The sequence below is a fragment of the Megalobrama amblycephala genome, linkage group LG6 (assembly GCF_018812025.1).
Source record: "Megalobrama amblycephala isolate DHTTF-2021 linkage group LG6, ASM1881202v1, whole genome shotgun sequence".
NCBI lineage: Eukaryota > Metazoa > Chordata > Actinopteri > Cypriniformes > Xenocyprididae > Megalobrama > Megalobrama amblycephala.
Window position 1 is genome coordinate 38,143,990 of NC_063049.1, and position 15,311 is coordinate 38,159,300.

The following is a 15,311-nucleotide window of genomic DNA, read 5'->3' on the forward strand; positions in this document are numbered from 1 at the left end:
CATCCACACCCATGTTCACGTCGGTCACAGTATCAGTTTACCATGTCTTATTATTTCTGTGGTGAATGAATTCACAAGAAAGTTTAAAACCTCACATGGCCAGGCCTATCTTAACCACAACCTCAAGACTTAAAAATAATAAAAAATATCTCTGCACTTTAGTATCTCATGAGTGCCGTTTTCAGGAGTTTGTTGAGGAGTAGCTAAGTAAAATTGACGTGACAATACTCTGCTCTTTTTTTGTGTAACAATGTAATGTGACAAAAAAGTGCTACATCACTTAGCTTTTTTGTCACACTGATTTACTAATGCAGCTTTACAGCCAATCAAACTGAGGCCCTGTCCACACTAACATGGATATTTTCAAAACCGCAGCTTTTTCTATGCGGTTTGGCTGTTCGTCCACATGCAAATGCCGTATCCGTTCACTGAAACTGAACTTTTTAAAAACTCCTGACAGGGTGAAGATTTTTAGAAACTCCGGTTGTAGTGTTGTCATGTAGATGGTAAAACCAGAGATTTTGGCTTGTGACGAACCAGAACCGGTAATAACTTTTTATTTCCAGGCTTCTGATTGGCCAACATGGCTTTACGAATAATAAAAATACCCGTGTATGTGTGGACTAGGTCTGAGGCAATGAATGCTGCTGTTTTTGACTCTGTTATATAAATGAGGATGTTTTTTTTGTTTTGTTAGTTTATTTAGTGTAAATATACTTATGTGCAGTTGATTTTGTTCTTAATACATTATACATTTTTACAAAAATGTATTAGTATACACTACTGTTTGGGATCAGTAATATTTTATTTATTAATAATTTTATTAAAATTATTTTATTTTGCAAATATGCATTAAATTTAACAAAAGTGACACTAAAGATATTTATAATTTTACAAAAAAAAGATTTGTGTATCAAATAAATTGTTCTATTGAACTTATATTCATTATGGAAACCTGAGGGGTTCCGCAAAAATATTAAGCAGCACAAGAATTTCTTGAGCAGCAAATCAGTAAATTGGAATGATTTCTGAAGGGTCATGTGACACTGAAGACTGAAAATTCAGCTTCATCATCATCACAGGAAAAAATTACATTTTAAAATATATTAAAATATTAGGGTTATATCACCACCTGTTGGTTTGGCATGCTCTTGACAGCACTTCATAGCGTGTATGAAGTATTTTATTTTTATATTAAAATAATTTGTATTTTTGTTTTTACTGTTTTTTTGATCAAATAACATTAAAATGTTTTTGTTTTTTTATTATTATTATTATAAAATCTTACCGTCCCCAAACTTTTAAATTGCACTATAATGTTATCATTTAGTAACCTTATTGTAAAAAATTAAAACTTAAACCGCTACTTCAAATTATCTTGTCATTTACAAAGCTAGTTTCAAAGTAGCTTCCGTCACACTGCTGTTTTCAGATGTATTTGTCCAGCGTTGCTTCTCAAGCCTTCATCAGGCATTAGAGCCCATTCGACGTACCTGAGAAGAGCCTTGTGCACTTCAACACCTCATACTACATAGCAGTTCTTGCGAATTGAGCAAAGCTCTCCGGTGAACAGCTTTCATTTTCTCAGAGCAGCCCAGACCCTCCAGGGTCTCTTGGCCAGCACTGATGTTTTTGTTTTATTCCCCTGATGGTTAAATCCAAACGTCTTCTGTTTACTATCTAAATAGCGAGTCAACTCAAACTAGACTTAATTGAATCACTCCCAAATGCTGTTGCGCTAATAACATAAATAAGAGTTAATTTTTGGACATTAGCGCTGTTTTTCTTGGCTCTTCACGCAGATTTTCGGACACTGTCCAGAGAGAGAAATGCAATCGCTGCAATTTCCCTGCCGTCTCACAATGGCAACACATCAGTACTTCTCTGAGTTACCTAAAGGAAAATTCATGAACTCAATTCTCCATGTTTGTAACAGAAAATATTAGCCCAGAGGAAGAGTACAAGATCGCCTGCCTGTTGATGGTCTTCGTGGCTGTTTCCATGCCGACCCTGGCCAGCAACGTGATGTCACAGTACAGTCCCGCAATAGAAGGTACCAATTTTTACATTTCAGACTTGCGCTGAACCGCTGCGAATGAAATCAGATTATATCTGTGCTGTTTGAACTGCGGTTCGCTGGAACGACGCGTTTTAATGTGCATGACATTTATCATGTGTGTTAACTCTCTATAAATCTTTTAAGGTCACTGCAACAACATTCACTGTCTGGCTAAAGCGATAAACCAGATTGCCGCTGCGCTGTTCACTATCCACAAGGGCAGCATAGAGGATCGCCTGAAAGAGTTTCTTGCCGTAAGTAACAGTATTAGCTGTAATTATCCAAAGTCCTGGCTCAAAGGTTTTTCTTTTCCAATACTTTTACTCTACAACATACAATTTACATTAACATATCAACAATAAATACTCAATTGCAACTCTCACTACGCAGCTTAATAAAATCCTGTAATTGTCTCCCAGCTCGCCTCCTCCAGCCTGCTCAAGATTGGACAGGAGACTGATAAAACCACTACACGGAACAGGGAGTCTGTTTACCTGCTTCTGGACATGGTGAGTGAATCCACACCTCTGTTACAAGACTAAAGAGAGAGCAGTTCATGATGGTGTGCAACAGTGGAGTTGCAGAAGTGAAAATCATTTTCTCCATAGACATCAATTTTTAATGATTATGTATTAATATTTCAAGACAGACTTATCATATATTCTTAGGTTTTCAATGATATATAATATACATTTCTGTCAGCGTAATAAAAAACTAAAAATCTTTTTTTGGCAAATTCATGGTGAAGAATTACACTAGCCATAATCCTAAAGAGAGCTCCACTTATCTGAGGTGCGTTTACTGTACAACAGTGTAACTTGCTGATTAACTACCATAGTATCCATCGTTGAAAAACTATCCAACACTATAGTAACATGGTCACACCTGTCGTTTGAACCACATTTGTTAAACAATACAGGATTGTCATTAATAACATCACACGCAGGTGGAGGAGTAATAACTTCTGCTAATTAATCTGTTCGAGATCTCCGCAATGCTGCTGTAACAAACGTTTTATTCTGTGTCATTTTGCCTCATACTTCATCCTGGAGTTCTCTAGTGCATTTTACACACACGTGCACTCTTCAAGAATATATATATATATATATATATATATATATATATATATATATATATATATATATATATATATATATATACACACATATTTATATACATGCATGTATAGTAGCAAAAGTTTGGACACATTGTTATTTTTAATGTTTTTTAAAGAAGTGTCTTATGCTCATCAAGGCTGTATTTATTTGATAAAAAATACAGAAAAAACAGTAATATTTTGAAATATTATTACAAATTAAAATAATGGTTTTCTATTTTAATATATTTTAAAATATAATTTATTTCTGTGATGCAAAGCTGAATTTTCATCAGCCATTACTCCAGTCTTCAGTGTCACATGATCCTTCAGAAATAATTCTAATATGCTGATCTGATACTCAGTTATTGTCAATGTTGGAAACAGTTGTGCTGCTTAATATTTTAATATTTTAATATTTTTTTTGGAACCTGAGATATTTTTTTCAGGTTTCATTGATGAATAATAAGTAAAAAAAAAAAAAAAAAATACAGTGCTTTTTTAAAAAAAAATAGAAATCTTTTTAACAATATCTTATAAAGTCTTTACAATCACTTCTTATCAATTTAATACATCATTGCTGAATAAAAGTATTAATTTCTTTAAAAAAAAAAAGAAAAACAGTAGTGTATATTGTTACAAAAGATTTCTATTTTAAATAAATGCTGTTCTTTTTTTTAGCTTTTATTCATCAAAGAATCCTGAAAAAAAAAAGTATCACAGATTATAAAACAATATTAAACTGTTTCCAACATTGACAATAACTGAGTATCAGATCAGCATATTAGAATGATTTCTGAAGGATCATGTGACACTGAAGACTGGAGTAATGGCTGATGAAAATTCAGCTTTGCACCACAGAAATAAATTATATTTTAAAGTATATCAAAATAGAAAACCATTTTAAATTGTAATAATTTTTTTTCTGTATTTTTTTGATCAAATAAATGCAGCCTTGATGAGCATAAGAGACTTCTTTCAAAAACAATGAAAATAGTAATGTGCCCAAACTCTTTTTTTTTTTTTTTCAAACGGAAAAATTTACAGTAAATTTAAATTGTTTTTATGCTTATCAGTGACTGATGTCGGTTGTTTTATATCATAACGTTGCAGTGTTTCTGGCATAAGTAGTTCATTCTTTCATAAATAATATAAAGTACTTGTCTTAATATAAAGATCTTGTCTTTCTTGTTTTCATATACTTTGTTGTTTTGAACCAAAAGCTGCAATATTATGATTGATCTCAGAGCCGATCGGTTTGGTTCAAAGCTTAGAACTAAAGAATGTTTTGAAATCCCTATGGAAAAAATGAATTGGAAAAATACTTCAAAGAACCAAGCCAACTGAAAAAGTGGGCTGCAACTCTATTTCTCCATATTTCCATCTTTCTTTTAGTCCATCTGATGACTGGGAAAATGTGCTAAGGACTGTTTCTGTTGTTTGTGTTTGAGAGTCACGCAGCTCTTTTGATCTGTGAGGCTTGTGGGGGATTTGTCCATGGGATTTTTAACTCTTTGAAGTGTAATCTGCAGGATGCACTGAATTAGGCTGTAATGGAAAGCTAGGAGGAGTTGGACTGAGCCCACGTGTGTCGGTTTCAGCAGAACATCCCAATCACCCCGAGATCTGTTCTGAAAGTGATTTGTTTTTTGTCTAGATCGTTCAAGAATCACCATTCCTCACCATGGACCTCTTGGAATCCTGCTTCCCGTACGTCCTGCTCCGGAATGCCTACCATGCCGTATACAAGCAGTCTGTGTCTTCATCCGCGTAAGAGTTCCTGTGTGAAGAGCACTCGAGGGCCGGATACTTCAACCCTCATTCCATATTCCTCTGTAGGATTCTCCAATGTTATAGTCTTACCAGTTCAAGACTTTTAATGGGATCAAATCTTTTATAACACTGAATAAAATAAGGAAAAAAGGAAAAAAATTATTTGTTTATTGTCCACTTACAATAATCGAATTTGATCCCAGGGACTAGTGACACTAATTACCTTTTTTTTTTTCTTTTTTTTTTTTTTTTTTTTTTGGTTTGTGTTTTAATTTGCAATGGTTAAACTTGGAAACAAACACATTAAATAGTGAATTGTGTGTGGTGGGACGTGGGGGGAGGGCTAGGGTGAATTGTTAAAAACTCTACATCATGCTAAAATGCTTGTTGCGATAACAGATGCCTCTATGAAACAGTGATTCTTTTTTTGATGTTGTTCTAGATCTAATCTGTGTGGGTTACTGCGTGCTTTCTCTCTCTCCCTCCCTGTGAATTTGCATTTATTTTCATTACACTTTGTGTTTCTTTGACATACTTGCCAAATTGATAGATATAACATCTCATTTGGATTTAAAAGGCAGAATTGTGCATAACTACATGTTATAAAAGCAACCTAGTGTTGTTTGTACAAAGCATAGTATAATTTTTTAACTAACTTTCATGATGCCTTGTGGCATTGACACTCCATTGTACCTGTCTGTGAGCTATAATAAACATTCTTACATATTTATTGAATGTTTATCAGTTGTTTCCCCCTCCTCTCCCTTAAACGGTTTTATATGTTTTGGATTTTTTGGAAATGACAATGTATCTTCCATAACATGAATAAACATCAGGTCATATGCAGTTTGACTGGTCCACTTTAATTCTGTTTAGTGATATAAATGTATTTTTTAGATCATAATTACAGCCAGTAGGGTTCTGATGAAAAACCTGGAAATATCAGGAATTTATAGAATAAATTATTTTTAAATGTATTATTATTATTATTATTATTTATTTATTTATTAAAAATAATTTTCCGGAACTCTCAGGCAACTTTTAAGTAAGTTCATGAAATTCATTTGTCAAAAAGTGGAAGAACCCTATAACAGGTTGCATCTGTGATTTTGACATTGTATTATGCAGGAGTATGAAAAACGGCTTCTAAAAACAGCATTTTACTATTCTATTTTTCTGTCCAAGCTGTAAGAACATTGCTGAAGTTCTTTGATCTGAAGCTGCTCATCTAAATCTTCTCACAGAAACGGAGCCAAAAGGCACAATATTTTAAAAGGTGGTATATTTAGCTACTTTTATGGACTTGTTTTTACCTTTAGTTTATCCTTTTTAGCTTCACATTTAAGTTGTACTTGACCCTTTTTGGCATAGAGATAAAACCAAATCATGTTGCTGCTGAGGGTGAGGAAAAAAACATTTCCTCAGGTGTAATGACAATGAAATTGTTTAATTGAGTACTGTGTCATGCACATTATGCTATATAGGATTTGCTATAGCTTTTCTAGATTCATGTCTCCCTCTCTTAACATATTGATATATTTGGTGCATAGCGACATTATGTCTGGGATTATATCTTCTGTTGGACAGATATCACTTCATGAATTTGCTTAATAGAGCCGTTTATAATCCTAAAACCCAGAAATAGCATTTTTGAGTTCCCGCGGGAGTAATGGGTTTTTAGCATAGCAGTTTTTCGATTTATGAGTAAATTAATGTAATTAACATTTCTTGAAGATTCTTTTACATTTTGTTGTGCAACATCAATCACATACAGAGATGCTGCTAATAACTTTATAGATAAAGACTACAAACGGTCGTCTCCTGAGTTAAGAAGGTATACACACATCCTTATGGTAGTTGTAGTTTTCCTGTAGTAACTTGCTAGCAACTATATATATATATTTTTTTCTTTCAAAAATCAAGTCTGAGCTATGAATGTGTACTTGTAAAACACGAAATTAATGTTAAACACTTACAACACATTAGCAACAAATTCATTTTACTCACAAACTCAAACAGTGCTTTGCTAAAAACATTCCTAGCCAAATTAGCCTTCCTGGTTAGCCAACGAGTTTCATGATTAAACAGATAGGCCAATAATATTTTAATAAAAAATTGTGCCCTTAAATTTTATCATAAAGATGCAATTTTATTAGCAAAACGGCGAGATGTCTCCATATATTATCAAGTCAAACATTCCTTTGGCTAACATAATGTTATGCTCCACAAAACAGTTCATTACTCAGCACGTCCTTTTGTAAATGCACTACAAGAACATGTAAAGTGTGTTTTTACCTCATTGTAGTCCCCTAATCAACACAGACCGATGTTGATTAGAGGTCTGCTTTTAAATTAACACCTCCTTATGTCCACAACTCTATTTATGTACTATTTTACTTATTCAAAACAGCGCTTTTGTCTTGGATAAAGTCATTTACGGCAGCAGTAAGTCAACAGTCGTGTGTTTGATGGCGCAACAGGAGACTGAAGTGATGGAGAAGGAGGTGGGCTGCTTCTTGTCCCCAGCCCACCTCCTCTTATTCCTCCTCCTCCAGCTGCTTCCAGTCGCTTTCTGTCAGCAGGAGCTGGAGGAGAGATCAGTTCGCCAGCGCGCTCCTGAAGCGAGGAACCCAACGAGAGAATTTATGTTTATTTTTTCCCCTCCGTTTCAGCGAGAGTTTAAAAAGATGAGCTTTTGTTATCCGCGTTTCTGATGCAGTACTTCGGTATGGTGAAGTTAGTTTGAGAAACTTTATTTTGGGGGAGCTTTTACGCGCAAGAGTCTCCAGCTCTCCAGAAGATCTCCGCATGTCCTTGGTGAATTATATCTAGCTGTTTCTCTCAATTGTGTTTTTATCACACACACAAAAAAAATGTTTTCCTACGAGATGTTCATTTGCGTCCTGGCCATCGCCTGTCTTCTGGAGATCCCCCGAGGCACCGCGGCCGCGTCCTGCGAGCCTATCCGTATCCCCATGTGCAGGACCATGCCGTGGAACATGACCAAGATGCCCAACCACCTCCATCACAGCACGCAGGCCAACGCCGTGCTCGCCATCGAGCAGTTCGAGGGGCTTCTGGGCACCCAGTGCAGTCCGGACCTGCTGTTCTTCCTGTGCGCCATGTACGCGCCCATATGCACCATCGACTTCCAGCACGACCCCATCAAACCCTGCAAGTCCGTGTGTGAGCGGGCCAAGTGCGGCTGCGAGCCGGTCATGAAGAAGTACAACCATACGTGGCCGGAGAGTCTGGCCTGCGAGGAGCTGCCCGTGTACGACCGAGGAGTCTGCATCTCACCTGAGGCCATAGTCAAGGCAGATGGGCCAGGTTATTTATGATTTATGTCATGTATTTATTTGATAGTATTAATTATTAGCCTATTATATACGGTAAATTGGGATTCTTTTGACAGTCATCAAAAAGTACCCTTTAAGTTTACTTATAAGTAGATACAGATTTGATTGTATACATAGTATGTAATATGTAAATATTAAAATAATGTTTATTATATTATATTATTATATATGATGGTTTTAAGTAAATCGGATCACTTTTCTTTGTAGTTTTAATGTAAAAAAGTTGACCAGTTTATAATATATTTATATACTGCAATGATTATATTATATTATATTATATTATATTATATTATATTGAAAGGTGAATTCAGCACTTTTGACAGTCATCTCTGTATCCAGAGTGGCTCAATTTACATGGATTCACAATATATATTCAAATATTTTACTGATTATTAATTGTATGTAGAGTTTATAATATATACTGTATTATTATTTCTAATATCTATAATCATTATCATCAATTCTATGAAAATAATCCTTGAACATTTCTTCCCTAAAGATAATCCTTACTATCAAGACCCTTCAAAATGTAACCCTGGTAAGATTTTTTTCTATATATATTTTATTATCATTATTATTATTTGAAAACTTGTTTTATATTGCAAATTTAAAGAAGGTTTATTTCTGTGTCCAGACTAGATAGTTTAGATCAAGAAAAGATTGAAATGCAAGTTGAACATTAAACTCAGTTCTGGTTCTTGTACAGAGGGAAACCCAGACTTCCCGATGGATTCGCACAATTCCAACTGCAAAGGAGCTAATGGTATACTATTTAAGTATCATTACCGTTTACAGTAGTTATATGTATATTTCATTTAGTTTTAATGCATAATTCAAAATGAATATTTGATCAGATGCAAATATGTTTAACATTGCATAAAAGTAGTCTATTTTGCTGTTTAGATATACAATTAATATAAACATTTCTGAACATAATACCTTTACTTTTACAGATCGGTGCAAATGCAAGTCTGTGAGACTTGGTCAAAAGACATATTCAAAGAACAATTACAATTATGGTAAGACCTGGATGGTATTTTGCAGTCTCAAACTACTGTGGTTTTGTTTGCTTTGTGTTTCTTACACATTCTCTTGCTTTCCTAAACTGAAAGTACTGTTTATAATGCTGGACACACTTTCATTGTTTCTCTTTGCAGTCATCCGGGCAAGAGTGAAAGAGATAAAGACTAGAAATCATGACCTGAGCGCCATCGTCGAGGTCAAAGACGTTCTGAAGTCTTCTCTGGTCAACATCCCTCGAGACACCGTCACTCTGTATTATAACTCTGGGTGTCTGTGTCCTCCACTAGCTGCCAATGAGGAATACATCATCATGGGTTATGAAAACGAGGAAAGGTCCAGGTAAAGCTTGATTTACAGTATGTGATGAGGATATTGTGGATTACATTCCTGTTCTCATAATCAATCATTTCTCCAACAGACTGCTGCTCATTGATGGATCCATTGCACAGAAGTGGAAAGACAAAATGGGACGGAAAGTGAAGGTGTGAAAACATGGAAATAACATATGCCCCACATTACAGTGCAGCCCAAAAAGTATTTGGACACTTATGCTTAAAATGTCTAAATGCCATTGCATAAAATGCAAAATATAAAATCAAGTAGTGTCTGCAATCAAATGATGCTGGATTATACTTTTATGAGCCAATTTCCTTGCAAAAAATCTAAATATACATAAAAATGTTATGTATACATAGTGTGAAAAAAAAAACATAATGGAGATATAATTAATTTTGAAGTTTTATTAAGTATTATCAAGGAGATTATGTGTTTTTATAATCAATTAACACTGCTTTTGTCATTTTTTACAAGATGGACAAAATTTGTCACCAAAAAGTCATTCGGTTTAACCAAAATTTTGGTTATACCGAATGAAGATATTTTAAAACAATACTAACAGGCTGATATCTAGATTATATATTTAGTACTTTTTTTTTTATAATATTTCCACATTTTCCATGTTTTATAGCGGTTGCACCGAATGACCTGATATTTCGGGACATGCGTATGAGGAAGTGAAAACATGAATTTTTCAAATAGTTATGAGAGAGTTTGTTACTTTGCTTCACAACCATGTGGTCCTTTGCAGGTGTCTGAATGATGTCACATCCTGTCACATGATATTGACCGCATGACTTGATCCAAAATTATCCCTTTATATCGGTTACTCCGAATGACATCAATGAAATTCATTTTTCTAGACATTCTTATAACAAAGCAACGACTTCTACAAATAATTTTAATACCATGTTGCACTATGTTGATATATGACATTATAAAATCATGCCAAAATAAAAAAAATATATACATTTATTACATTTTAAGATATTTCAATCACAAATGAAATGGCTGTATTGGCCTTTGGACAGTTAAACCTGTTGATATATATATATATATATATATATATTACATATATGATTTTTTGACATAATATCTAGCAAGGAAATATGTTTTTTCTTCTGCAAAATTTTACTTAGTTTTTAATATAATGAAGAGTTTTCTAAATTCAAACCTTACTAACATCTAATATAAAATAATCTAATCTAATGTAATTTTACATAATATGAAGACATTCGTGTTTTTAAGTGTCCTAACACTTAAATATATATTATAATATCTAGCAAGAAAATATATGTTTTTCTTCTGTAAACTTTGACTTCTTTTTGAAAAGTAAAGTTTTTTTTCAATTCAACAGAATCTAATATAACTTTAGCTAATGTAATGACATTCATATATTTTCAAATTCATTTTATACATGTGTGTGTGTATATATATATATATATATATATATATATATATATATATATATATATATATACACACACACAATTTTGATATATAATATGTGTGTATATACCCATAATGTGTGTGTTTTTGGCCATAACATCTAGGTAGGAAATATGTTTTTATTCTGCAGACTTTAGCATGGAATAAAGTGTTGTTAATTTCTGTGTCTATGACCTGCTGACATAAAATATAACACTGTAGACCCTTTGCATGAGCATATGGAAAGAGGCCCCTGATGCAGAGGGCAATGGGAAGTGACTAATGTTTTTATGTGTTTGCCAGCGCTGGGACCAGCTTTTGCGTGAGCAGAGCAGAGCAAACTCAGGCAGGAGCAACACGAGACGGAACCGCCACTAACTGTCCTTGGAAAAACCACACGGACAAGCCCGAGGAGGAGAAGAGGTTCATGAAACTGAGAAATTGCACTATTGTACTTTTTTTGTTTGTTTTTCATTTTTTGGCTGAGACTGTTTTTTTTAGTTGTTGCTTTATGTTTTATTGTTGTTATATTCTCATAAACAAAATGTTGCCTTTGCACAAACAAAATGTTGGTTTGACATTGCTGTGTATACTTGTTGGGAAAGGCGAGTGTCGGGCAGCATTTGCCCATCAAAGTGGGAAGGGGTGAACGGGAGGGAGGAATATTATCGTAGCGCCGTTGAGGTGGAGAGCCACGGAGATGCCAGTGTGCTTTGACACGATGCAGCGCTCCATTGAGCTCTCTGCATACAAAGGTAGCAAATCGTGAACTGCAGCTCCGCTGAATTCCCCCCTCAGGAGGTTTAAATGTTCTTCGGAAGAACAATGAACAGCGTGGGGGGAGAGAGAAAGAGAATCCTTTTGGCAGAAGCACAAAGACGTCAAGATGATCCAAGACTAGGAGTGTAACATTATCGTGGACGACGAAAACAAGCTGTTGGGCTTTCTGAATGATGTTCATTTAAAAGAGAAAAAAGCATTTTACATGATATTTCTTGTAGTTCTGTTCTCTCTTAGATATGCTTGATCTTAAATGTCATTCTTAGGAAGAAGTTGCATTTAAAGTGTCATGCAATGGAAACGGCTATTATTGTACAGTCTATAACTCGGTTGTTAAACACATCTAGCTGATGACATGACCATGTTATGTTTGTATGCATTGTTAATGTCATTAGTTTTGCAAACAGACCTTCTGTCTTCCAGGACAAACGAGAACAATTCTTCACTGTATTTCGGTTCAAGTAAAGATGTTTAATCTTATTTGACTCTGTGACATGCATTTATTTTTATTTACACATAAGTGTCGTATTTATTTCAGCATCCTTATTAAAGGGGTGGTTGATTATGATTTCACGTTTTTAACTTTAGTTAGTGTGTAATGTTGCTGTTTGAGCATAAACAACATCTGCAAAGTTATGACACTCAAAGTTCAATGCAAAGGGAGATTTTTTTTTTTTTTTTTTTTTAAGAATTCTCTGTTTAAGGACTACAACAAACGGCTGGTAGGGACTACAATGAGCTTCTTTCTAGTGACATCACTAACCCTAAAATTTACATAAACCCCGCCCCCGAGAACACGCAACAAAGAGGGTGAGGCCATGCTGGGCTGCTTTAGAGAAGAGGAAGAGTTGTTGTAGTAGAGTGTTGTTACCATGCCGTCATTTTATGCCGGATTGCTTCACAAACGAGGGTCAATTCAATGCTGGATTTGTACAAAAGATTAACATGACGGTCGATGAGCTGAATCAACTCCACAGCAACTACATAAATTTATCCACTAACCATTCAGAAACATCCAGTTTCATTCTAAAAGTTGTAACTTCTTCCTGAGTCTCTCCATCAGTGTCGACTCCAGTTTGAACAATGTAAGGCTGAACACCGTTACTGACAATCCTCATTTTGGCTGCGTGAGATTCTCCAGTTTTGTTGTTGTTGAGCAACTGAAGCGCAAGCTGTTAAAGCTCCGCCCTCTTCTGGAAAGCAGGCAGGAGCAGCAGTTCATTTGCATTTAAAGGGACACACAAAAATGGCATGTTTTTGCTCACACCCAAATGGGGGCAAATTTGACAAGCTAAAATAAATTATCTTTGGGGAATTTTGAGCGGAAACTTCACAGACACATTCTAGGGACACCAGAGACTTATATTACATCTTGTTCAGACTGTACTGAAATCAAAACTGACCGTATTTACTTGCTTAAGGTTACAATGTGTAATTTCTACACCATTTTCATCAACAAATTTGGGAATTGCAAAAAAATAATGACTGTTTTCAAACGGGTTTCCTGAAAACTCCCCTTGTCTTCCTTTGGCCATTGGTCACTGGATCGAGAGGAAATCTGGAGCCAGTCCAACTAGATTTGTGAAGCATTCCTGCTGTCAGGGAAAGAGAGAGTCTCTGTTTATGCTTCTCAATGCTGCGGGTCAGTATTAGGCCTGTAATCTACAGTAACAGAGTCATACAGAGTTACTCTTTGTAAACAACCTGCTCCTGAGAGCTGTTGCAGTGGCAGCTGCTGACTCCACGTCCACCAGCACAGGTACAGACCGCATGCCGCGGAAACACATAAGAGAGTTGTATAGTAACATTAAATGTATTTCATACTATTTAGCTTTTTTATTCCATGTTTCCAGTGTTATTGTGCATGATTCAGCAGTGAATGTTATTCCATTTAAAGTTTAAAGTTGGCTAAATCCATAACAATTTTTTTGTTACTTGGGGGAAATTCACATTATGAAATAAATGTTTTTCTCCAATACATGTTGGCCATAATTATTGGCACCCCTAGAAATTCTTATGAGTAAAATATCTCTGAAGTATATTCCCATTCATATTTACATTTTTTAGCACACCATGGTGACTAGGGGCATGATATAGTCAAGCCATGACTTCCTGTTCCGCAGGAGTACAAATATGTGTAAAACACAAAGGCCAAATTCCCATAATCATCACAATGAGAAAAACCAAAGAATATAGTTCTGATGTGCAGCAAAAGATTGTTGAGCTTCACAAAATAGAAAATGGCTGTAAGAAAAAAGCTAACGCATTGAAAATCCCCATTTCCACCATCAGGGCAATAATTAAGAAGTTCCAATTAATTAAAGATGTTACAAATCTGCCTGGAAGAGGACGTGTGTCTATAGCGTCCTAATGCACAGTAAGGAGGAAAGTTTGAGTGGCCAAAGACTCTCCGAGGATCACAGCTGGAGAATTGCAGAAATTAGTTGAGTCTAAAAAAAGCCTAAAAAAAATTACCAAACAGCACCTACATCCCCACAAGTCCTCCTCGCTCATCCAAAAACAAACTCAGCATATTCAGTTGTCAGACATGACTGGAACTTCAAAAGGGTGATTTCAGATGAAACTAAAAAAAAGAGCTTTTTGGCAGCAAACCCACCAGATGGGTTTGGTGCACACATGGATAAAAAGTACTGTACCTCATGTCCACGGTTAAATATACTGCTGGATCTTTAATGTTGTGGGCCTATTTTTCTGCTGGAGGTCCTGGACATCTTGTTCAGATATATGGTATCATGGATTCTATCAAATACCAACAGATAAAAATCAGTCCCAGTCCCCTGACCTGAACCCTAAAGAAAATGAGTGGAATGAACTGAAGAGAAGAAGCACCAACATGGAGCTGGGAATCTGAAGGATCTGGAGAGACTCGGTATGAAGGAATGGTCTCTGATCTCTTGTCAGGTGTTCTCCAAATTCATCAGGCATCATAGAAGAAGACTCAGAGCGGTTATCTTGGGAAAAGGACGTTGCCATTATTGGGTGCCAATAATTGTGGCCAACATGAACTAGAGAAAAACATTTATTTCATAATGAGCTTTTCCCCCCATTTTCAATTGTTTTACTTCAATGAAAGGTTAGAATTTTGTGAATTTTTTGAATGAAAGAGCAAAAGGATAAACAATGCAGATTTATTTTCGCAGCCACCTTTGCCCATATTTACTAAGGGTGCCAATATTAGTGGAGGGCACTGTATTATATATTTACAAACTTTCATGACAGCACTACTAAAAACTAAAAATCAATAAACTAAAACTGATTAATAAAAAACTATTTGACGTATTTAAAAAAATGACAACACAAAAAAATGAGTAAAAGTAACTAAAATTCAAGTGAAAATATAAAAATAAAATGTAATTTAACATTAACAAAAACAACAATAGTATATCAACAATATTATGACAATGAAATATATCAATGAAATAACACTGGTCGGTAT

The 15,311-nt window shown here is 35.0% G+C and overlaps 2 protein-coding genes across 11 annotated transcripts in view; both read left to right on the forward strand.

Moving 5' to 3' along the window:
- Nucleotides 1–5,774, forward strand: part of nckap1 (NCK-associated protein 1) — a 58,035-nt gene extending 52,261 nt beyond the window's left edge. For all 10 annotated transcript variants that reach the window (XM_048194523.1, XM_048194529.1, XM_048194524.1 and 7 more), the window contains 4 exons: nucleotides 1,937–2,053; nucleotides 2,204–2,313; nucleotides 2,479–2,568; nucleotides 4,813–5,774. In XM_048194523.1, coding sequence (XP_048050480.1) covers nucleotides 1,937–2,053; nucleotides 2,204–2,313; nucleotides 2,479–2,568; nucleotides 4,813–4,929 — 434 coding nt within the window. In that variant the 3' untranslated portion in view covers nucleotides 4,930–5,774. The remainder of the gene's footprint in view (nucleotides 1–1,936; nucleotides 2,054–2,203; nucleotides 2,314–2,478; nucleotides 2,569–4,812) is intronic.
- A 1,278-nt stretch (nucleotides 5,775–7,052) lies between these two features.
- Nucleotides 7,053–12,334, forward strand: frzb (frizzled related protein). Its single transcript, XM_048194531.1, has 7 exons — nucleotides 7,053–8,258; nucleotides 8,787–8,825; nucleotides 8,994–9,050; nucleotides 9,241–9,306; nucleotides 9,445–9,649; nucleotides 9,729–9,792; nucleotides 11,378–12,334. Exons 1-7 carry the CDS (start codon nucleotides 7,802–7,804, stop codon nucleotides 11,450–11,452), a joined length of 963 nt encoding a protein of 320 aa, XP_048050488.1. The 5' UTR covers nucleotides 7,053–7,801; the 3' UTR covers nucleotides 11,453–12,334.
- The last annotated feature ends 2,977 nt before the right edge of the window (nucleotides 12,335–15,311 follow it).